Genomic DNA, 23361 nt, shown 5'->3' with positions numbered 1-23361 from the left:
TTTTTAAATACAAATTGACATAAATGTGAGAGTTGGCAGTCCATTTCTCAGTACTATTCCCCAAAACGGCACACATCCCAACTTTGGAAGTCAAGAAAGAAGTACAAATACTGCGTGCCACCAATCAACAATTCTTATTTTCGCCAAGCAACATGCAAAACCTCTGTCATTACTGTGTGCCTACACCGAAATATTTCACCAGGTAAAGTCCATTAGTGTTCCCACACAGTATGAGACCCTTTCTCTCTCACACACACACACACACACACACACACACACACACACACACACACACACACACACACACACACACACACACACACACACACACCTACCTTCATGGTATATTGCCCCAACACAGACCATTAGTTCTCCCTACTCAGTATGACGCCCCTAGTGTCCCCCACATACAGGATGATGCCCCTAGTGTACCCCACACAGTAGGCTGCTCCCAGTGCCCTCCACAGTACAGTGCCTAACAGTATAAGACTATGTTTCCCCATACTCAGTATGATGCCCCTAATGTACTCCACAAAATCTTAAATAAAAAAAATAGTAACCTCGGGTAGCAATTAGTGAGAAAATCATACAATACCCCTTAAAAAATTGTTACTTTATTAATTTATGTTAAAAAGCCACCAACCTGTGACCATCCCACACACAACAAAAACCACCGTGAAAAAAACTGGTATAGGGTGGATATGCCCTAAATGATACCTATACTGGTACCTGCCTAACTGCGGGGGATGGCGCCCCCGCTCCCCGATGACTGACCCTGGGGTCCCTAGATACACCCTATGTTTCCAATCGGGTCCCTCTACCCAGACAATAATAATATATCGCCTCAACGCGTTTCGCTCCTCTGGCTCATCAGGAGGCCTGATTTCATGACATGTATCCCGATGGCAGATGATAGATCTAGTGCACTCCACACAGTAAGCTGCTCCCATTGCTCTCCACAATAGTGCCTAACCGTATAAGACCATTAGTTTCCCCCTACTCAGTATGATGCCCCTTGTGTCCCCCACATACAGTATGATGTCCCTAGTGTACCCCACACAGTAAGCTGCTCCCATTGCTCTCCACAGTACAGTGCCTAACAGTATAAGACCATTAATTCCCCCTACTCAGTACGATGCCCCTTGTGTCCCCCACATACAATATGATGCCCCTAGTGTACCCCACACAGTAAGCTGCTGCCATTGCTCTCCACATTACAGTGCCCAAAAGTTTAAGACTATTAGTTTCCCCCATACGCAGTACGATGCCCTTAGTGTCCCCCATTTACACTATTCCACCCCCTTTCCTCATACACACAAGCATCCCACTTTTTTGTGTACCCTGATTCTTTGCTGACCTGGTCTCTGGTGCCTGTAATGTGCCCTGAGAATGACACATGACCTCATATTCAGACATATCAACAGGGGCCCTTGAGGTAAAGGGGCCCAATTCCACCTCCAAAATGTGCGGAATTGTGCATTATGATGAGCTATGGGACCACAATGGGCCCATGTACTGTTCTTGGATGGGGGCCCTTCTGTTGCCTGTGTCGGCCAGTGCTTGACCTATAGGTCCTTGCAGTTCCGTCAGTCTCCACCCAGACTGATCAGCGGAGTAGGGACCGGATGGCTCTCTGCTCCATTGTTGTATTCATCTGTGTCCTGCAGACATACCCCTGACCTCCAGTGGTAACGCCCCAAACTCATGACTGTTCTGCCGGATCTGGGTCAGTTTGGATGTATTGGGGGGGGGGGGAAGCAAGTTTTTGGGATTTATCAAGCACTGCTCTTAGTAAAACACTTTTGGTGATGTACAACAAAGTGCCAGAGAGTGCGGTAAATGCATCCACCAAAGACGTAATATTAATTTAAACCAAATTAAAATAATATGAAAATCAAATTATGGGAAAAAAAGCAAAAAATTATATTAATATAGTATATAAAATATATCTATTATCATTTTTATTAATGGCGCTCACACCTCCCTCCTAAATTAAATTATGAAAAATTGGTAACATATACCTGCTACTCAATACATTAAAAAAAACAGAATACATGTGAAAAAACTTGCAAAAAGTAGACTGGATATTACTGTGTTGTAAAAGTAAAAAAAATAAAAATTTCTTTTGGACCTAAGGCCAGAATAGTTTACTTCCTAATTAGTTAATTGAGGAGCAGGGGTTAGTCCTGATGGCACAGCTATTATGTTAAATTGTACCCCAGGTATAAATGTGTTTCTTATTTGTCTGTTTTGCAGCCCGGGAGCTATGCTACCACTTGTAGGGACTTATTTGTCACGGTCGTTACCTTGGAAGGTCAGTGATGGACCCTCCAGTTGCACACAAAAATGAGTCCCATAAATCCAGAGGTGCTGAGTTTATGAGTGCGGATAATGAAGTCCTGCTTCTGTCCCCGATTTCACTCCAGCTGTCACCTCGGGGTGACCTCAGACTTATTACCTGTGCGCTGCCATTCTGTAGCCAGGCATGGTGCCCCCCTGTCCTTTTGTGAGTGAGAAGAAATAACATGGCCTCCCTCCCTCACCCACTTGCTCTTTATCGCGGTTCTGGCTGTGTGATCGCCCTCTATTTACCCTCCTCTTAAAATAAACGGTGTAGTTTTGAAAAGTTCACATTGTAGGTAATGGGAGAAAAAATGAGCAGTTTTCTTATTGTTACTGTACATAGAACAGTAATGTACAGTAACTGTATTACATAGAACATAATGTACATAGAACCGCACAGCTACACTGCTCAGTAATGCTGTATAATATCCTTCGTCCTGGTGCTTTCTCAGTTTTAGCTCACTCCAGTACTGGAGTCACAGCAACACTGCTCAGTAGTGCTGTATAACATCCCTGATGCTGTCGCTTTCCCATTTTTTTTTTTCTAACCCCAGTACTGGACTCACAGCTATACTGCTTAGTATTGCTGTATAATATTCTCTGTGCAGCTGTTTTCTCTTTTATCTCACCCCAGTGCTAGATTCACATTTACGCTATTCTGCTTTAAAGGGAACCTGTTACCCCCCAAAATCAAAGATGAGCTAAGCCCACCAGCATCAGGGGCTTATCTACAGCATTCTGGAATGCTGTAGATAAGCCCCCGATGTATCCTGAAAGATGAGAAAGCGGTTAGATTATACTCACCCAGGGGCGTTCCGATTCGATGGGCGTCGTGGTCTGGTCCTGGGCCTCCCATCTTCATTCCATGACGTCCTCTAATTATCTTCACGCTGCGGCTCTGGCACAGGCGTACATTGTCTGTCCTGTTGAGGGCAGAGCAAAGTACTGCAGTGCGCTGGGGCTGACCTTTCCCAGCGCCTGCGCACTGCAGTACGGAGCCACAGCGTGACTACAAGAAGAGGACGTCATCGTAAGAAGATGGGAGGCCCCGGACCGGACCGTGACGCCCGCCGCAGCGGGAGCGCCCCTAGGTGAGTATAATCTAAGCTCTTTTTCTCATCTTTCAGGATACATTAGGGGTTTATCTACAGCATTCCAGAATGCTGTAGATTAGCCCCTGATGCTGGTGGGCTTAGCTCACCTTCGATTTTGGGGGTGACAGGTTCCCTTTTAAATAATGGCTTCCATTGTGCTGCTGTTGCTGCTTTCATGTGTTTAATCTCCCTCAATTGCTGGACACACAGTTACAATGTTTTGTACTACTATATAACGTCTTCCTTGCTGCTGCTTTCTAGTACATGTTTTATTTACCACATTGTTGGATTCACAGCTAAACAATTCGATTATGCCATATAAAGCTGTCCATGTTGCTGATGCCTTCCAATGTTTTAACTTATCCCAGCGCTGGATTCACAGCTATACTGCTCTGTAACGCTGTATAAAGTCCTACTAAACATATACTACATAGAAACAGGAGAGCATGAATCCCTTATGTCTGTGTATGCTAGGTATAGGAGACTTCACAGCAGCTAGTGTCAACGCATTACATCTCAGACAACTGAAAACTAAAGGTAGAAACTGCAGATGTGAAAACTGGGAGAAAATGCAATCCTAGAATGGGCAGAAACTGTGTTTGTCTCATGTGTACACACACGACAGCTCACTTTGAACAGTCACCTGTTACGTGTGTGTACACATGAGACTTTCAACGTATGCTATTCTTCCTGCCTATTGCCACCACTAGAGGGAGCTAACGCTATGCTGAGTATACATTGAGGATTTAAAGGGACACTGTCACCTGAATTTGGAGGGAAGGCAATCTTGCCTTGCGCAGGCGTGTACTATGGAGGACAGAGAATGAACTTCAATCCAATATTGCAGCCAGCATGCAGCCAGCGGGTAAGGAAAGGGTGAATCAAAAACCCAAAAACCCCGCCTCCATGGCTGAAGATTGTTCCCTTCAAATTCAGGTGACAGTGTCCCTTTAAGTCTTTTTATTATTTAGAAATATAATTATAAGTAATGGGCTCAAAAAACAAATAGCACCAATATCCTAACTCCAATCCTCACTGGATAAAAAGTTGTATTATGTTTTTTTTGTACTATTTATTGCATTTTATACTTTTGCTATAATTTTAGATGTATATAATGTAAACAACATTTTCTTAGTGTGATCAATATTGAAGATAGATCATTATGAGCAGCTCCTCATGTCGTCTTGTCTTATTTTGGGGGATTATAGAACTCAAGTGTCCCGGAATAGTTAACAGAAGTAATAACCCGGCCATTCTCCTAGTGTTAGTGACGCTCTTGTGTATCTCTACTGTTATAAATAGTATCCGCGGCCCGGGATGCTTACAAGGATTGTGCTGGGGCCTGGCCTCTCTGTGGAATAGTGTTGATGTTACTAATTCCTTAGTTATTTCATTCCTGGTCTGAGTGACGAGCAGACCTTTTTGGGACTGTACCGAAATGTGTTTTTATACTGGGGGCTGGAAATTGCACTAACGGTGCAGTTACACATGTTTTCTATAGAATATTGCCTAATAAAGGGGATATGCACAAAAAGTATGGGAATCCATAGCATGTAAATCTCACTTTTACAGCTATTTGGCGCTGTATACATTGGTATATGGTGAGCTCCCCCTAGTGGTCGCAACAGGTAAACTGATTCTTGCAATCAAATGAGACGAGCAGCAGAATAGCGGCACCATCCATAGGATGATCTGTCTCCACAGGGTGTGTGCTTCGAACTGTGATAAAAGTGCTTCATTCTGACGATTGACACAGGTCTCAGACCCCACTGATCAACACAATCACTAATTATCACTAATGAGGTTGAGAGGTGATGACATATTTTTGTCAAACAACCTCTCTAAAATTTATTTTAGAGCACATATCTGCCTAATATGTCCAGGAACTGTCCTGATTCGACTGCTCTGTAACTTGCCATCTAAACATTTTAAGTGAGTGGTTACTCTTCATTAGCTTTCTACCAGCACCTTAGGTACTGTAACTTCCATACCCTCTCTTCTCGGTATGTATTACTTCTACCATTGTACAACAGATTTCCTGTCCAGAACTGGAAGTCCATTCTCTGTTATGTCTGTATGCAGTTTGACAGGCAGGAGAGCAGAAGCTGGGAGTCAAAGGGCCGACCCGCTTTCTGTGGAAGGTCAAAAAGATCCCTCCACTTTCTGTAGAGGGTCGTAAGAGCCGCCGCTGATTTCTGTAGAGGGTCATAAGGGCTGCCCACACTTTCTATAAAGGCTCAGAGTTGCCCCAGCTTTCTGTGGAGGATCAAATAGCTGCCCCCGCTCATAAGAGCTGCCCATGATTTCTGTGGAAGGTTCTAAGTGTTGCCCCTGCTTTCTGTAGGGGGTCATTAGAGCCACCCCTGCTTTCTGTAGAGGGTCATTAGAGCCACCCCTGCTTTCTGTAGAGGGTCATAAGAGCCACCCCTGCTTTCTGTAGAGGGTCATAAGTGTTGCCCCTGCTTTCTGTAGAGGGTCATAAGTGTTGCCCCTGCTTTCTGTAGAGGGTCATAAGAGCCACCCCTGCTTTCTGTAGAGGGTCATAAGTGTTGCCCCTGCTTTCTGTAGAGGGTCATAAGTGCCGCCCCTGCTTTCTGTAGAGGGTCATAAGTGCCGCCCCTGCTTTCTGTAGAGGGTCATAAGTGCCGCCCCTGCTTTCTGTAGAGGGTCATAAGTGCCGCCCCTGCTTTCTGTAGAGGGTCATAAGTGCCGCCCCTGCTTTCTGTAGAGGGTCATAAGTGCCGCCCCTGCTTTCTGTAGAGGGTCATAAGTGCCGCCCCTGCTTTCTGTAGAGGGATAGCTGGCAGCAGACAGTTAGTTATACAGAAAGGAAGCACTTGGTGGCCAACACTTTGGAGGGATTCTTCAGGGATGAAAAAAAAATGTAAGCTGTGAAAAAATTGCTCAGAAATTAAAGGCTTACCAGTCTCATGACAACATCAGTATCACTGTTGAGCCAAGTGATTGGCTGCAGCGGTCACATACACAAACATTGTTAGCAGTGGGGGAAAGCTGGCGCTGGAGCAGGCGATGGTCAGTATAGTTGATTTTATTTACTGGAAGCTGATAAGGTTTTTAAAAAAAATGTATTGATGGGGAAAACCCCTTTAATGATTGGCCACTGATATACAAAGGGAACATTTTGTTTTCTTCCAGTGTGTAAGACTGTAACGTGACACAGGAGCACGCACTGCGTTTTCATGCTGTCAGGCTTGTTGTACAGTCTCAGTGGGATCACACACATTATCTATTATCTGGTCCTGCTGAGACCATGAACAATGCAGTGATACGGCTGTAAATGAAGAATCCGCAGTGACGTTACATGGATGACATTCATTTATCAGGCTAGCAACCCCCGCACTAATTACACAGGATTTACACACTAGTTTTATGTCTTTTCACTATTTGTGTCAAAAAGTCTTTTTCGGCACAACTGACCAAACCCTATTAATAAGCAGTTTCCATTGAGAATACATCCACTGAGTGGGAGCCTGTTTCCAGCAGCAAGTAGCAGAATAGTGAGTGCAGCTCTGGAGTACAATACAGGATGTAACTAAGGATCAGTAATGTAATGTATGTACACAGTGACTGCACCAGCAGAATAGTGAGTGCAGCTCTGGGGTACAATACAGGATGTAACTAAGGATCAGTAATGTAATGTATGTACACAGTGACTGCTCCAGCAGAATAGTGAGTGCAGCTCTGGAGTATAATACAGGATATAACTCAGGATCAGTAATGTAATGTATGTACACAGTGACTGCACCAGCAGAATAGTGAGTGCAGCTCTGGGGTATAATACAGGATGTAACTCGGGATCAGTAATGTAATGTGTGTACACAGTGACTGCACCAGCAGAATAGTGAGTGCAGCTCTGGGGTATAATACAGGATGTAACTCAGGATTAGTAATGTAATGTATGTACACAGTGACTGCACTAGCAGAATAGTGAGTGCATCTCTGGACTATAATACAGGATGTAACTCAGGGTCAGTGATGTAATGTATGTACACAGTGACTGCACCAGCAGAATAGTGAGTGCAGCTCTGGAGTATAATACAGGATGTAACTCAGGATCAGTAATGTATGTACACAGTGACTGCACCAGCAGAATAGTGAGCGCAGCTCTGGAGTATAATACAGGATGTAACTCGGGATCAGTAATATAATGTATGTACACAGTGACTGCACCAGCAGAATAGTGAGTGCAGCTCTGGAGTATAATACAGGATGTAACTCAGGATCAGTAATGTATGTACACAGTGACTGCACCAGCAGAATAGTGAGTGCAGCTCTGGAGTATAATACAGGATGTAACTCAGGATCAGTAATGTAATGTATGTACACAGTGACTGCACCAGCTCTGGGGTATAATACAGAATGTAACTCAGGATCAGTAATGTATGTACACAGTGACTGCAGCGGCAGAATAGTGAGTGCAGCTCTGGAGTATAATACAGGATGTAACTCAGGATCAGTACAGGATCAGTAGTGCACCCTGTGTAACAGATTATGTACTGCCATGGGTAAATATATATTTGCATTTTAAAACTGCAGGAAAGGTAAATGACGACCAACTATGATGCACGGATGTCCCTCAACTTTCCCAGCATTTAAGAAACAGCTGAACAGAACTTTTAATAACTTGATAGATGATGACGTTTTATGGACTAAAAAGGGAAAAGCTCTTCAATATTTAATATTTCAAAATGGCGCACTGTGGATTTGTGATTTCCCATAACTACTTAGTATTTATAGCCCCTATAAAGGGGGAAATAAATAAATCTTGTGTATTGGGTCCACAATCCTGAATAGCTAAATGCGTGCTGTACCGTGACCGATTTAAACATGGTGAAGTTTCAGCGCTCGCCTTGTCCAGAGTAATGTGCGATGTATCATTTATTCATCCAACGCACTAAGCAGTAAATTCCAACATCCCTAATTGCAAGTTAATGCAGATATTGATCAGTGCTCTTTAAAAGCCATCCAGATCCATAGCTCCGTAATGGTCAGGGCCGGTTCACAATACTGATGCACATTTGGGGTGCTCTGTATCTTGGAGGAACGGACACTTATAGGTAATACCACAATCCTTTTTTTATTTTCACCATCAATATATTTACTGCTATTCCTTTCAGGTTATACTCTGTCCAGTGTGACTTTTTTCAATTTACCACGGCATAGCGTGCACTTTGGTGCACCTAGGTTTATCTATATTGCCATATTATGCACGTTTACATATTCAGTTATATTGTGTAACCTGACTCTATTCAGGTATAGTGTGCTTTCTTTTCCTGCACACATTTGTATCATGTGGTGCACCTGCATCTGCCATAAGTTGTTCTAGACCACTATATTACATTGTTTCACTATTGTATTCATTTACCTTTCATAATATATATATATATATACATTATTTATTTATTTTTTATATATTGCCAGACACTTGGTTTTTTTATATATATATTTTTTCATATATTCATATATATATTTTTTCACTTTTTTCTTCAAATATTTACACTATATTTGTGCCCCCTTTTTTTCACTATTATTATTTTTTCTTTATTCATTATTATTATTTTTTTATATTTTTGTTTTTATGCACTTTGTTGCATGGCTGCACATATTTTAATATCAGTTTTTGTCTAGACCTTGGTGGATATCGGTATAACCTTATGGTATAATGAGATAGTGTATATGGTATACCTAGTGATCTGTTATTTTCTGTTGTCCGTTTATATATTTTATTAGTATTATTTTATCTATATTATTTTCCTCCAAGTACAGGCACATTGTTAGTGCCATTGCCATATATTTGAATAAAGGCATTTTTATACACATTACTTTGTCCCTTTATTATTCTTATATCATATTTATCATCATTTTTTTTAGGGTTCTGTTTGTTGTGCTCTGATGCACATTGGGGGAGGGGTGGGGGATCTCCTGCAGTCAGGTCATGTGGCCCTGCAGCACTAATGTCAGGACAATCGCAACCGTTTTCTGTAACGCTACATTCATAACCATCAGGTCTGGAAAATGGCATTTATATAGGAAGTTTTAACACTGTTGTTGCCAGATTGAGAAATTCTGGGCTATTGGATACTTCAAGAAGCAGAAACTGCAGCATAACCGCTGCTTTTCTACTGCAACATTGTAGCAGCGAAAACAATGCATTAGTAAATGTATGTGTGAATGTAGCCTCGATTGAAGAGAAGACCTGCTAACAAGCCACATTCCTGGATTTCGAAGACATGGTCTGTCCATGTAAGACCAGGTTCCCACTAAAAGGGGAGACCTACAGAACCATGAGAAAACTACCGGGCTTTCCTGAATCCCACCCAAACTCTCCAGTAGGAAAGTGATTCAGGCATGGAGGAGATGGAGCAATGGATACAGGGTCAACATTGTTTGCTCAGCATTTTCTTTATCCACTTGGAAGCGCTTATCTAAAAGTTGGCGACTTTTTGAAATTTCCGAACACCCCCCACTTCCCCCCCGATACTAAACTTTTGCACCCCCCCCCCCTTTTTCCAAATTAGGGCTCAATTTATCATAAACTTTTTTCAAGTCCTTTTTTTTTTTTTTTTGTCTTGTTGTATTCATTGTCATTTGTTGCTCCAAATTGTGCGAACTGTTCATGACCATTGCTTGAAATTGAAAATGTGCTTTATTCTTTGTCTTTGATCCGTTTTTTCAACATGATGGTGCGAAATGTCACACGTTTGGCTAAATGGTGCAAAATTTGCCCCCCAAAATAACTGCTGTACATAAAACTATTCCTGTGGGACGGGGATGGATTACATTAGCGCCAAGTTTTGAATATAAAATGGACATATGAAAAAGGAGCAAATTTACAAGATGAATTGGGTGCAAATGGGAAAAAAAAAAAACAATAGAAAAGCGCCCCAAAAAACAGGGTAAAAAAAAACACCTGATACAAATGCAATAACTTGGCCCTAAATTCTGACCTCGCTCCAGACCCCATTATTTATTCAATTATTTACTACTCCACATGCCCAGGGATTCTTCAATTTTTGGCACACTATATGCATGGTCCTGAAGGGGCCGGTATCAGAACCCCATGTGTTTAAGATCCGTTATGATGGACAACTCTTTGGGGTAAATCGGGCCCATTGGCTACAATTGGGCATGCTCCAGGAGCTCCTACTGCTGCACCATATAAGTGAGGATCCCCTTTTATTAAAGGGTTATTCCCTTCGTAGATGGATATTGTCAGATCGGATTTGTAAAAGCAATTTTGCAATTTACTGCTCATTCAAATTTCCAGTCACTTTTGAGATATTAACATTTTTTTTTTTTTCTTTTACAACTCGTTGCCTTGAAGACCGACCACCGCTGCTGGACAGCGGAACACGCACAGCTCTTACAAGCTTTTCCTTTTCTATTGAGCTTTTGAACTGTTTTTTTTACGCGCGCCAGGGTCACTGACGCGCGCTGTTGCATTCTAATCCTGATCAACTTACAGGCTAGACAGCAGCGGTGGTCGGTCTCCAAGGCAACAAGCTGTAAACAAAAGAAAAATTATAATATTTCAAGAACGGCTGCAAATTTTAATAAGGAGTAAATTGCAAATGTGCCTATTTTTACAAGCTCTATCCGAAAATACCCATCTATGTAATACTTTGTATGCAGCTCTTCCTAATAGACTGGAGTACTTGGCAGAGGATAGTCTTTGCTGATTGTATGTCTATGTTCATCTAGATTTATTACTCCCTAACGATTTTTTTTTTGTTTGTTTTTTCCAGCTTTGAAGAAAGACGAGAACACCATTGACGAGGTACGGACATATTGCTCTGCATTGACAGTCATGTAATTGATCCTGGTAAAACTCTTCTGTCGGTAATTACTTTCCTATAGTTTAGAATATTAGGAAATCCCAGAAACTGCATTTAACCAGAGATCCATATTATATAGGTGTAACGGCAGTGAATGTTAACCCCTGCTGTCCCTGGAGCGCAGCCTTTTGGGACAGTAATTTCACATTGCGTTTAGCGGCCCCGTCGGGGCTTATGTCTGACACCCCTCCCTGCAAGTAATGTGATAGAGGCGGGATAGCTATGGGCTCCACCGCTAAGACCCCTCTTATTACTAAAACTGGGAGTCCGTTTTTTTTTTTTTTTACTACCAGACTACTGTTCTTTGTTTGTTTTTTTTAATTAATTTTTGGCTCATTTTACTTCCCAAAAACATATAGAGAAAAAAATCATTGAAACTTTAATTGTATTCTAAAAGAAAACTATTGAAATCGGCAACTCGACGCGCAGAAAACAAGCGCTGGCAAAGCTCCGTTAACCAAAAAGTAATGGAAGTTAAATCTCTTATAGTATGGGGGCATAAAAATCTCGCAGTATCTTTAAAAAAAAAAAAAGTTTTGGCAAAAAACTTTCCATAGCTCAAAACTTCCCAACTTTTCAAGCAGCTAAAAACTTTATCACACAACTTCATCATGTTCGTGACTATGGCTGAACTCCAAAACGCATAGGGCAGCTGAGCTTATCCTTGCGGGGGGTGTACATATACGATAGAATTTTTATCTACATGAATAAATGTGACATTCTAGGCTACGGAAGGATTTTTTTTGTTGGACTACTTTTTTTTTTTTTTTTGTTGCTGGTTTGGCACTGACCGGTAAATACCATATGTAATTGTAATCCTGCCTGCGATGATAATGAGGTTGCTGAAAAGTCTACTGTGTGAAGAAGCAGAATTCAGAGTCTCGAATTACCTCGCTGTCAAAATTAAAATATTTCTATCTTTTAATATAGAATGTGAATTGATATAAAAATAATGATAATTACAACCCCTAAAAACCTGATTAAAGCAGTGGGTCATTTTCTGATGAGACAATATCTAAGGGATCTTTTACAGTGATGTTAAACAGCTACCGATCGTCTCCCTGTTTGCTGATTGATTAATGTCCTGTTCAGACGAGCAGTCCGCGCTTACGATGCACACAGAACGATGAGTAATAGATTGTTCTGTGCGCCTGGGCTGCCTTGGCGTAACTTGGAGCTTGTGGGTCTTTAACCCCTTCCCGACCTTTGACGCCACGTAGGCGTCATGAAAGTCAGTGCCAATCCGACCCATGACGCCTATGTGGCGTCATGGAAAGATCACGTCCCTGCAGATCGGGTGAAAGGGTTAACTCCCATTTCACCCGATCTGCAGGGACAGGGGGAGTGGTAGTTTAGCCCAGGGGGGGTGGCTTCACCCCCCCCTTCCCCCGTGGCTACGATCGTGGCTGTTTCACTTTCAACAGCCAATCAGAGCGAATTGTAATATTTCACCTATTAAAACTGGTGAAATATTACAATCCAGCCATGGCCGATGCTGCAATATCATCGGCCATGGCTGGAAACACTAATGTGCCCCCACCCCACCGATCGCCCCCCCCCAGCCCTTCGATCTGTCCGGTACACTGCTCCGGCTCCCCTCCGTCCTGTGCTCCGCTCCCCTCGTGCTCTTGTCCGCTCACCCCCGTGATCCAACCCCCCGCGCTCCGATCCACCCCCCCATGCTCCGATCCCCCCCGTGCTCCCCCCCACCCCATCATACTTACCGATCCTGCCGGGGTCCGTCCGTCTTCTCCCTGGGCGCCGCCATCTTCCAAAATGGCGGGCGCATGCGCAGTGCGCCCGCCGAATCTGCCGGCCGGCAGATTTGTTCCAAAGTACATTTTGATCACTGAGATAGATTATATCACAGTGATCAAAATAAAAAAAATAATAAATGACCCCCCCCCCCCCCCTTTGTCACCCCCATAGGTAGGGACAATAAAAAAATAAAGAATTTTTTTTTTCCACTAATGTTAGGGTTAGGGGTAGGGCTAAGGTTAGGGCTAGGGTTAGGGGTAGGGCTAAGGTTAGGGCTAGGGTTAGGGGTAGGGGTAGGGTTAGGGGTAGGGTTTCGGTATGTGCACACGTATTCTGGTCCTCTGCGGATTTTTCCGCTGCGGATTTGATAAATCCGCAGTGCTAAACCGCTGCGGATTTATGGCGGATTTACCGCGTCTTTTCTGCGCATTTCACTGCGGTTTTACAACTGCGATTTTCTATTGGAGCAGTTGTAAAACCGCTGTGGAATCCGCAGAAAGAAGCGACATGCTGCGGAATGTAAACCGCTGCGTTTCCGTGCAGTTTTTCTGCAGCATGTGTACAGCGATTTTTGTTTCCCATAGGTTTACATTGAACTGTAAACTCGTGGGAAACTGCTGCGGATCCGCAGCGTTTTCCGCAGCGTGTGCACATACCTTTAGAATTAGGCTATGTGCACACGGTGCGGATTTGGCTGCGGATCCGCAGCGGATTGACCGCTGCGGATCCGCAGCAGTGTTCCATCAGGTTTACAGTACCATGTAAACCTATGGAAAACCAAATCCGCTGTGCCCATGGTGCGGAAAATACCGCACGGAAACGCTGCGTTGTATTTTCCGCAGCATGTCAATTCTTTGTGCGGATTCCGCAGCATTTTACACCTGTTCCTCAATAGGAATCCGCAGGTGAAATCCGCACAAAAAACACTGGAAATCCGCAATAAATCCGCAGGTAAAACGCAGTGCCTTTTTACCCGCGGATTTTTCAAAAATGATGCTGAAAAATCTCACACGAATCCGCAATGTGGGCACATAGCCTTAGGGTTAGGGTTGGAATTAGGGTTGTGGTTAGGGGTGTGTTGGGGTTAGTGTTGTGGTTAGGGGTGTGTTGGGGTTAGGGTTGTGATTAGGGTTATGGCTACAGATGGGATTAGGGTTAGGGGTGTGTTGGGGTTAGTGTTGTTGGAGGTAGAATTGAGGGATTTCCATTGTTTAGGCACATCAGGGGTCTCCAAACGCAACATGGCGCCACCATTGATTCCAGCCAATCTTGTATTCAAAAAGTCAAATGGTGCTCCCTCAATTCCGAGCCCCGACGTGTGCCCAAACAGTGGTTTACCCCCACATATGGGGTACCAGCATACTCAGGTGTTGTGAATTCTGTGGCAGAGCTCCCTCCTGTGGTCACAAGTGGTACTTCGGCTGGTTCTCTCTGTGAGCTTCCGTTGGTGGAGGAAAGTGGTACTGCGGCTTCTGAGTTTCCTTCCTCAGGTGATGTGGTGAAGTCGTTAGGTGCTGCTCTATTTAACTCCACCTAGTGCTTTGATCCTGGCCTCCAGTCAATGTTCTAGTATTGGACCTGTTTCCTCCTGGATCGTTCCTGTGGCCTGCTGCTCTGCATAGCTAAGTTCCTCTTTGCTATTTGTTTGCTGTTTTTTTTCTGTCCAGCTTGTCAATTTGTTTTTTTCTGCTTGCTGGAAGCTCTGGGACGCAGATGGTGTACCTCCGTGCCGTTAGTTCGGTACGGAGGGTCTTTTTGCCCTCTTTGCGTGGTTTTTGTAGGGTTTTGTGTTGACCGCAAAGTTACCTTTCCTATCCTCGCTCTGTTCAGAAAGTTGGGCCTCACTTTGCTAAATCTATTTCATCTCTACGTTTGTCTTTTCATCTTAACTCAGTCATTATATGTGGGGGCTGCCTTTTCCTTTGGGGTATTTCTCTGAGGCAAGGTAGGCTTATTTTCTATCTTCAGGCTAGCTAGTTTCTCAGGCCGTGCCGAGTTGCATAGGGAGCATTAGGCGCAATCCACGGCTGCCTTTAATGTGGTTGGAGAGGATTAGGGATTGCGGTCAACAGAGTTCCCACGTCTCAGAGCTCGTTCTTGTTTTTTGAGTTATTGCCAGGTCACTGTATGTGCGCTGACCTCTATGTCCATTGTGGTACTGAATTACCTCTCATAACACTCAGGATAAACTGTGCAACAATTACTGGGGTCCAATTTCTCCTGTTACCCTTGTGAAAATAAAAAAATGCTTGCTAAAACCTCATTTTTGAGGAAAGAAAAATTATTTTTTATTTTCACGGCTCTGCGTTGTAAACGTCTGTGAAGCACTTGGGGGTTCAAAGTGCTCACCACACATCTAGATAAGTTCCTTGGGGGGTCTAGTTTCTAAAATGGGGTCACTTGTGGGGGGTTTCTACTGTTTAGCCACATCAGGGGCTCTGCAAACGCAACGTGACGCCCGCAGACCATTCCATCAAAGTCTGCATTTCAAAACGTCACTACTTCAATTCCGAGCCCCGGCATGTGCCCAAACAGTGGTTTACCCCCACATATGGGGTATCACCGTACTCAGGAGAAACTGGACAACAACTTTTGGGGTCAAATTTATCCTGTTACCCTTGGGAAAATAAAAAATTGCAGGCTAAAAGATCATTTTTGAGAAAATAAATTTTTTATTTTATTTTCATGGCTCTGCGTTATAAACTTCTGTGAAGCACTTGGGGGTTCAAAGTCCTCACCACACATCTAGATTAGTTTCTTTGGGGGTCTAGTTTCCAAAATGGGGTCATTTGTGGGGGATCTCCAATGTTTAGGCACACAGGGGCTCTCCAAACGTGACATGGTGTCCGCTAATGATTGGAGCTAATTTTCCATTTAAAAAGCCAAATGGCGTGCCTTCCCTTCCGAGCCCTGCCGTGCGCCCAAACAGTGGTTTACCCCCACATATGGGGTATCAGCGTACTCAGGAATAACTGTACAACAACATTTGGGGTCCAATTTCTCCTATTACCCTTGGCAAAATAGGAAATTCCAGGCTAAAAAATTATTTTTGAGGAAAGAAAAATTATTTTTTATTTTCATGGCTCTGCGTTATAAACTTCTGTGAAGCACCTGAGGGTTTAAAGTGCTCACTAGGCATCTAGATGAGTTCCTTGTGGGGTCTAGTTTCCAAAATGGGGTCACTTGTGGGGGAGCGCCAATGTTTAGGCACACAGGGGCTCTCCAAACGCGACATGGTGTCCGCTAACGATGGAGATAATTTTTGATTCAAAAAGTCAAATGGCGCTCCTTCCCTTCCGAGCCTTACCATGTGCCCAAACAGTGGTTTACCCCCACATGTGAGGTATTGGTGTGCTCAGGAGAAATTGCCCAACAAATTTTAGGATCCATTTTATCCTGTTCCCCATGTGAAAATAAAAAAATTGAGGCTAAAATAATTTTTTTGTGAAAAAAAAAAAGTACTTTTTATTTTTTTATTTTTACGGATCAATTTGTGAAGCACCTGGGGGTTCAAAGTGCTCACTATGCATCTAGATAAGTTCCTTGGGGCGTCTAGTTTCCAAAATGGGGTCACTTGTGGGGGAGCTCCAATTTTTAGGCACAAGGGGGCTCTCCAAACGTGACATGGTGTCCGCTAAAGAGTGCAGCCAATTTTTCATTCAAAAAGTCAAATGGCGCTCCTTCCCTTCCAAGCCCTGCCGTGCGCCCAAACAGTGGTTTACCCCCACATATGAGGTATCAGCGTACTCAGGACAAATTGGACAATAACTTTCGTGGTTCAGTTTCTCCTTTTACCATTGGGAAAAGAAAAAAATTGTTGCTAAAAGATCATTTTTGTGACTAAAAAGTTAAATGTTCATTTTTTCCTTCCATGTTGCTTCTGCTGCTGTGAAGTACCTGAAGGGTTAATAAACTTCTTGAATGTGGTTTTGAGTACCTTGAGGGGTGCAGTTTTTAGAATAGTGTCACTTTTGGGTATTTTCAGCCATATAGACCCCTCAAACTGACTTCAAATGTGAGGTGGTCCCTAAAAAAAATGGTTTTGTAAATTTCATTGTAAAAATGAGAAATCGCTGGTCAAATTTTAACCCTTATAACTTCCTAGCAAAAAAAAATTTTGTTTCCAAAATTGTGCTGATTCAAAGTATATATGTGGGAAATGTTATTTATTAACTATTTTGTGTCACATAACTCTCTGGTTTAACAGAATAAAAATTAAAAATGTGAAAATTGCGAAATTTTCAAAATTTTCACCAAATTTCCGTTTTTATCACAAATAAACGCAGAATTTATTGACCTAAATTTACCACTAACATGAAGCCCAATATGTCACGAAAAAACAATCTCAGAACCGCTAGGATCCATTGAAGCGTTCCTGAGTTATTACCTCATAAAGGGACACTGGTCAGAATTGCAAAAAACGGCAAGGTCTTTAAGGTCAAAATAGGCTGGGTCATGAAGGGGTTAATTGTATTGGTCTTCTAATATTGGCCAAAGGAAGCCATTGGGTCCACTTGGGCTATAGGGCTCAAGTGCAACCCATGCACCCAGTATAGCTACGCCCTCCAATGTGCCACAGACTATGCGAGCCATGCTTAAGATGATTTATCCCCCGGTTAAAATTGACTAGTTCATTTTTATTTTTTAAATCTGCAATATGGCTCCAGAGATATGGACAGCTAACTTCTCTGGTCTTAACTAGGTGGGTGTTGCTCACAGGATACTCTGGGGCGGGTCTTTTATGTATTATTACCCTGTTAGACATGCCCCCTAGTGAAGATTGGAACAAACGGCGCTAAATTTTTAAAAAAGCCCTTATGGTGGATTTAACTAAAAAAAAAAAAAAAAAGAAATACTCGGGAGGAACGGGTAAGGTTAACGGTGTGGGGCAGTACTTTCTACAGAATTGGTGCAGCACTGGAGAAGTCCTGCAGACAGGAATGTGAGGATTAATTTCATAGGTCCTTGGCTGAGGGAGGAACGCATTGTTTATTAGTCGCCTCTGAGCGATGGGAATCTTGGGACCAGGCTTGGCACACCCAATCATCATTCCTCCACTTGGGGTTTGGCATGGATGTTGTCTCCTACGCCAGCCACACCGCCGGATAAGTCTCGCACCTGCCCAGTAAAGCTGAGGGTTTGCACATTCGCAATGTGACAGATGGGGAAGGGGACCCTTGTCAGAGAGGGTGGTCCGGACAGGGTGGTCCGGAGAGAGGGTGATCCAGAGATGCCCATCGGAACTCTTGGCAGCAAACGGCATACAGTGCAGGACAAGTATAAAGCTTCAGACAGACGGGCTTTAGGGAGAGATTCACAACGTGGTGCGCCCGGCCGGTTTATATTTGGGAAACACGTTCCCTTTAAGAATAAGTCCTAAAATAAAAAAAGTTGCTAATGGGATCACAAATATTCCCCTTTAAAAAAAAATAAATAAAGTGTCACCGATTAGTTTCCTCACACTTGGGCGGATGCATTACATCACAGGGCCCGGCCTTCAGTGCTTACATTGTAACCTCATCCTCTCATATCCTGTAAGTAATCCCCGCACAGCAGCAGGAGCGCTGGAAGCACATTCCCATGGCCGCACATTCCCCACAGTTACAGCCTATTTGTGGGTCACCATGATGCAGCCTGAACGCCGGTCTTATTCTAAGCATTCAGTGGGGGAAGGAATGCGTTAATGATCAGAGTGCAGACTTGTGAGAGTTTCTCTTCCTGCAAACTATTTCCTAAGGGTTAAATAATTCAGGACATGAGTAGTTATCCTAGACGCGCGTCCTCAGCCCAAGACTGGCACCGATCACCGGATGTCAACACAGAACATCATACTTGAGCCTCATATGACCAGGTGGAATATATTATTTATATTTTGGAGCTGTTGATACTTAAAGATAAAGAAGGTAGAAAATGACCAGCAGAAAGGTGAATAAGATGTAGACCGAGTGCAAGAAAATCTGGAGAAACTTCAAGTATATGGTCAATAGGACTCCAAGTCCAAAGCACTTTAGGTAGCCCTGTCACTTGCCATAACTATGTAATAAATCGTGTAAATGCTGCTGTTGTCCCGATTCTGGTGATGTCTTTATTTTGTTCCTACGCCTCTCCATTCCTGAGATATGGCCCTATGTTCCCTAGATGGCAATTCTTTCTTTTTTTTTAGCCAAATGGGCGTGGTTTTCAACTCCTCCATGTGGAGTTCCATCTTTTACATGTGGAGTATTATAACATATGTGCACGGCAAGATGTCTGGCTGATAAAACCTTCGCTGATCAGCTGTGTTTGTCCACAGTGCTCCTACAGGGGAAAGCAAGCATTACACCGTGCACAGTGAGATTACTGGACTGTCCGTATTATATGTGGATTTGCAGGGTTCTCCAAAGTCAGAAAATTAGTTTGAATCCACTCCAGTATGGCAAGTAGACTTGATTCTGAACCATATAACGCTTGTTCATTCTCTAAAAGGGCAGCCTATTTAAATAGGTTGCACATAATAAGGAAAAAATTGGCTTTTATGTTTTTTGTAAAAAAAAAAGTCATGCCTTTTCCACAGGTTGCATGTGATATTGCTATTTGACCCAATTTAGTTCAAAAGGGGTGCTAAGCTGCAATTCCTGACAGAACCTATGGACAGGTGTGGTGCTGGTCCATGAAATGAAGCAGGCAGGTTTTCTGATCCTATATAGCACTCCTATAAATATAACTTTTTATTTTGTGTAAAAGCCATCGTTCTCCTGAATTTGTCGCTGTTTGCCTTCTGTTCATGCATCTCTCTACTCCTGGGATATGGCCACCTCTTTCTTGTACTTTTAGCCAGCCGGCTCCACAAGGAGGAGTTGAGGACCATGCCTTCTTGGCTCACAAGACTACATTGACATACAGGAGATTAAGTTTAATGACACGAGTGAATATGAGAAAAGATATTAAGACCTATTGGAGAAATATGCTTTTTTTTCCCTCCACTTATGAGCCACTTCTACTTCCCCCTGAGCTTCTTATTCATTTTGAAAAACGGAGTGCAATCTCACTGAGGATTCTGAATTTCGCTGCCTACTATCAAAGTTTTATGGAGAGGGAGGAGACCCCAGGCACTTGCAGATCCCTGCTACCATCTAGTACATGTTTATCTAATTTCAGTGCCGGATTCACAGCTACACTGCTCAGTATTGTTGAATAATGTTCTCCATACTGCTGCTTTGGAACATGTACTACATAATCACTGGAGAGCAGGATTCCCTCATGTCTATATCTGATGTGTATGGAAGACATCATGACAACTCATTTCCACCCATCAACTGAAAGCCATCTGAAAATTAGAGATGTATCCTACTGAGGTGTAGACTGGTGAAAAATGCAGGATACAAGTCATATAATGGCCAGAAATAATGTTATTCTTTATGTACACAAACATTAATGATGTTATACTCTTATCACACACGGGTAAAGCGAGTAAAGAAGACTTGCTACTGAGAGAAGCTGCACCTACGTCCAACTGGACCCTGTACAGACTAGTAAATCCCTAACTGCAACAACTAAAAACACCACTAAAAGGCCGTGGAAGGGTTTTTCGTGTCTCCTTAGAAACCAGAGAGGCGGCTGCAACACATTGCTAACATGCAGGGAAGGAATGTGTGCAGGTGGACATGAAGACCCAAGGTGAGAAACTTAAAGCACGTTCATAAAAGGGAAAGAAAGAATAATGAGAACAAAGGTTGATGAAATGAAAATGACCTCCCAGAAACTTAAATGATAAAAAAGGGTGCTGGGAAGGTAGACAAACAGCTACACAGCAAGAATATAAGCTGTGTTAGTGTAGCAGGGTAAATCCCTTCGATTAAGGGCACAAATCCACTTTGAAGTATAGCCAGCAAGGAAGTGCAGTGAAGGGAGAATATATAAAGCCCCACTCAGAACGTGATGGGTAGAATAAAGACCATAGCAACAATCAGCATGTGAACAAGGAATGAAAAGAGCAATAGCTCAACAGCCAGAAGAAACTACCATGGAGCAACAGGTCCCCTGATGGAATCCTCAAACCGAGCCCTTACAGAGACTAATTCTGAACTGAAATGATTAGTGCACTTTAAGAGTATGTGCACACGCTGCGGATTACTCTGCAGATTTTTCCAGACTGATTTTAGTAAAACTGTAGGGAAACCGCACTGAGGATTTCCTGTGGATTTACCGCGATTTTATTTTTTGCGGATTTTGTGCGGATTCCACCTGCGGTTTTACACCTGCTGATTCCTATTATGGAGCAGGTGTGAACCGCTGTGGAATCCGCACAAAGAATTGACATGCTGCGGAATAAACAACGCTACGTTTCCGCGCGTTTTTTTCTGCAGCATGTGCACTGCAGACTTTGTTTTCCACAAAATCCGCAACGTGTGCACATACCCTCAATTCTGGGCAACTATATGCTGTATAGGGTATAATTATATATAAAAGAAATATGCTTTCTCCACTTATGAGCCATGTCTCCCCACTGCATGTTTAAGCTCACCATCCACTTTGAAAAACACACTGCTATCCCATTAAGGATTCTGGCTATAGCTGCCTATCAAAGTCGATAGAAAAAGAGGTGCAGAATAAAGCAGAGGCACTTCCAGACTTCTGCTTCTTTTTAGCACATGTTTTGTCTTGTCCCAGTGCTGGATTCACAGTTACGCTGCTCAGTACTGTTCTATAATGTCATCTATGCTGCTGTTTGTGTCCACCTACAAGCTCTGAGACAACTAATATTAGAGATCGATTCTGCAAAGGGAAAAAATATAGAAAATTACATAATGCAAGTCATATATTGGGCAGAAATATTATTTATCCTCAAGTCAACACACATGACTGCTTATTCTGAACTGGGATAGACAAGAATACGTTAAGTCCCAAGCAACTCCTTTAAGTACCAAACTACTGGATACCAGATTAAAGGAATTATTTAAGCACCTGAGGAATTACCGTAAGAGGGAGAAACGCTTTGTCACTGGTTGTTGTTGGTTCTTTTGATTTGTTTTCTTGTCGTGTGTTACATTACGCACTGGCTCCTCGCCCGCCCGCAGTAGATTCAGTCTGTGGCCGTTTTATTCCAGCCATGAACTAGACCACATTCCTTGTCAATGTCACAGAAGGAGAAACTAACCTCATCCGCTGTTTTCAGGACATTTCAGTAGGTAACCACAACACCCATCATTCTTCATGATGAAAAACCAAATAAGGAATGTATCAGCAGATAAGGAAACTAATGAAGGGCAAGACCCCCGAGGAAGAATCCGCATTCCTCCGCACTAAGCTTAATTATGTTGTCAGTAAGGACATCGCCTCCAGCCTCCCTACAGACCTCCCTAATCAGGGCCATTTTTGGAGGTTAAGCAAGTGTTAGTCATTATGTTGGGTGTTATTAGCAGGAAATCCTGTTACAGGTCTGTGGAACAGAAAACCTTAAGTGCTAAATTGTAATCCCCTTATAATTAAACATTTACCTCTGTAAATGATTGATAATTGTATAAACTACTAATATAATTATTTTTAATTGTAGCTGCAATACCACTTATGACCAATAGGTGTCAGAACAGAAAGTTATTTCCTTTACAAACTATATATAATTTTCTATTTTAATACACCTCGTCATAAAATTCAAAGTTGCCTTTTTTTCCCTTCTTTTTATTCCCACCGCCACCCTGACTGAGTATTCCTTTATTTTCTATTTTCCAAAAAAAATCTATTTTTTGATTTCAGAAATATGGGCCTTTTTATTCAGTTTAGTTTTTGTCAAATTTTTACCAAATGGGCCAGGCTCACAGGGTAATAATACAGAACAGTCAAGAAACATGCGCCCTCCCCCCCCCCCCCCCCCCCACCCCTTGGAAAAACAAAACAACAAAACAAACATTATGGGCCTTTTTTATTTAGTGCCAATTTTTATGGTCGTTATAAGGGGGAACCTCTGGGGCGTGTCCTTTAAGCTGCTTGGCATTATTGGGGTGAACCACACCCCCTTGGAAAAAACATCTAAAAATTAGTACTGAATAAAAAGATCATTATCTTTTTGAACCATATATAGGGGATTTAAAAAAATAAAGAAATAAAAAGATAACTTCTTAGGGGAGCAGCGAGAAAAAGCAAAAACTGACCAATTTTGACCTGATGAGATCCCGTTCAAAGGAGGGGGATTTCTGAAATTTCCCATTGCAGTCATTCTGCAGATCCCCCCGCCCCCCCCCTACCCCCCCCCCCGACAGATCAAACATCGATGCACAATCATTTTTAAACCCCCCCCCCTTTTTAAAATATGGAAGATATCTTGTGGAATGGAG

The 23361-nt window shown here is 42.8% G+C and overlaps 1 protein-coding gene across 3 annotated transcripts in view; it reads left to right on the top strand.

Annotated features, from left to right (window-relative positions):
- CDK14 (cyclin dependent kinase 14) overlaps positions 1 to 23361 on the top strand; it is a 521480-nt gene that overhangs the window by 27425 nt on the left and 470694 nt on the right. For all 3 annotated transcript variants that reach the window (XM_069729432.1, XM_069729431.1, XM_069729435.1), the window contains exon 2: positions 11204 to 11235. In XM_069729432.1, the coding sequence (XP_069585533.1) occupies positions 11204 to 11235 (32 nt within the window). The remainder of the gene's footprint in view (positions 1 to 11203; positions 11236 to 23361) is intronic.

The sequence above is a fragment of the Ranitomeya imitator genome, chromosome 6 (assembly GCF_032444005.1).
Source record: "Ranitomeya imitator isolate aRanImi1 chromosome 6, aRanImi1.pri, whole genome shotgun sequence".
NCBI lineage: Eukaryota > Metazoa > Chordata > Amphibia > Anura > Dendrobatidae > Ranitomeya > Ranitomeya imitator.
This window is presented reverse-complemented; position numbering and strand designations above follow the sequence as displayed.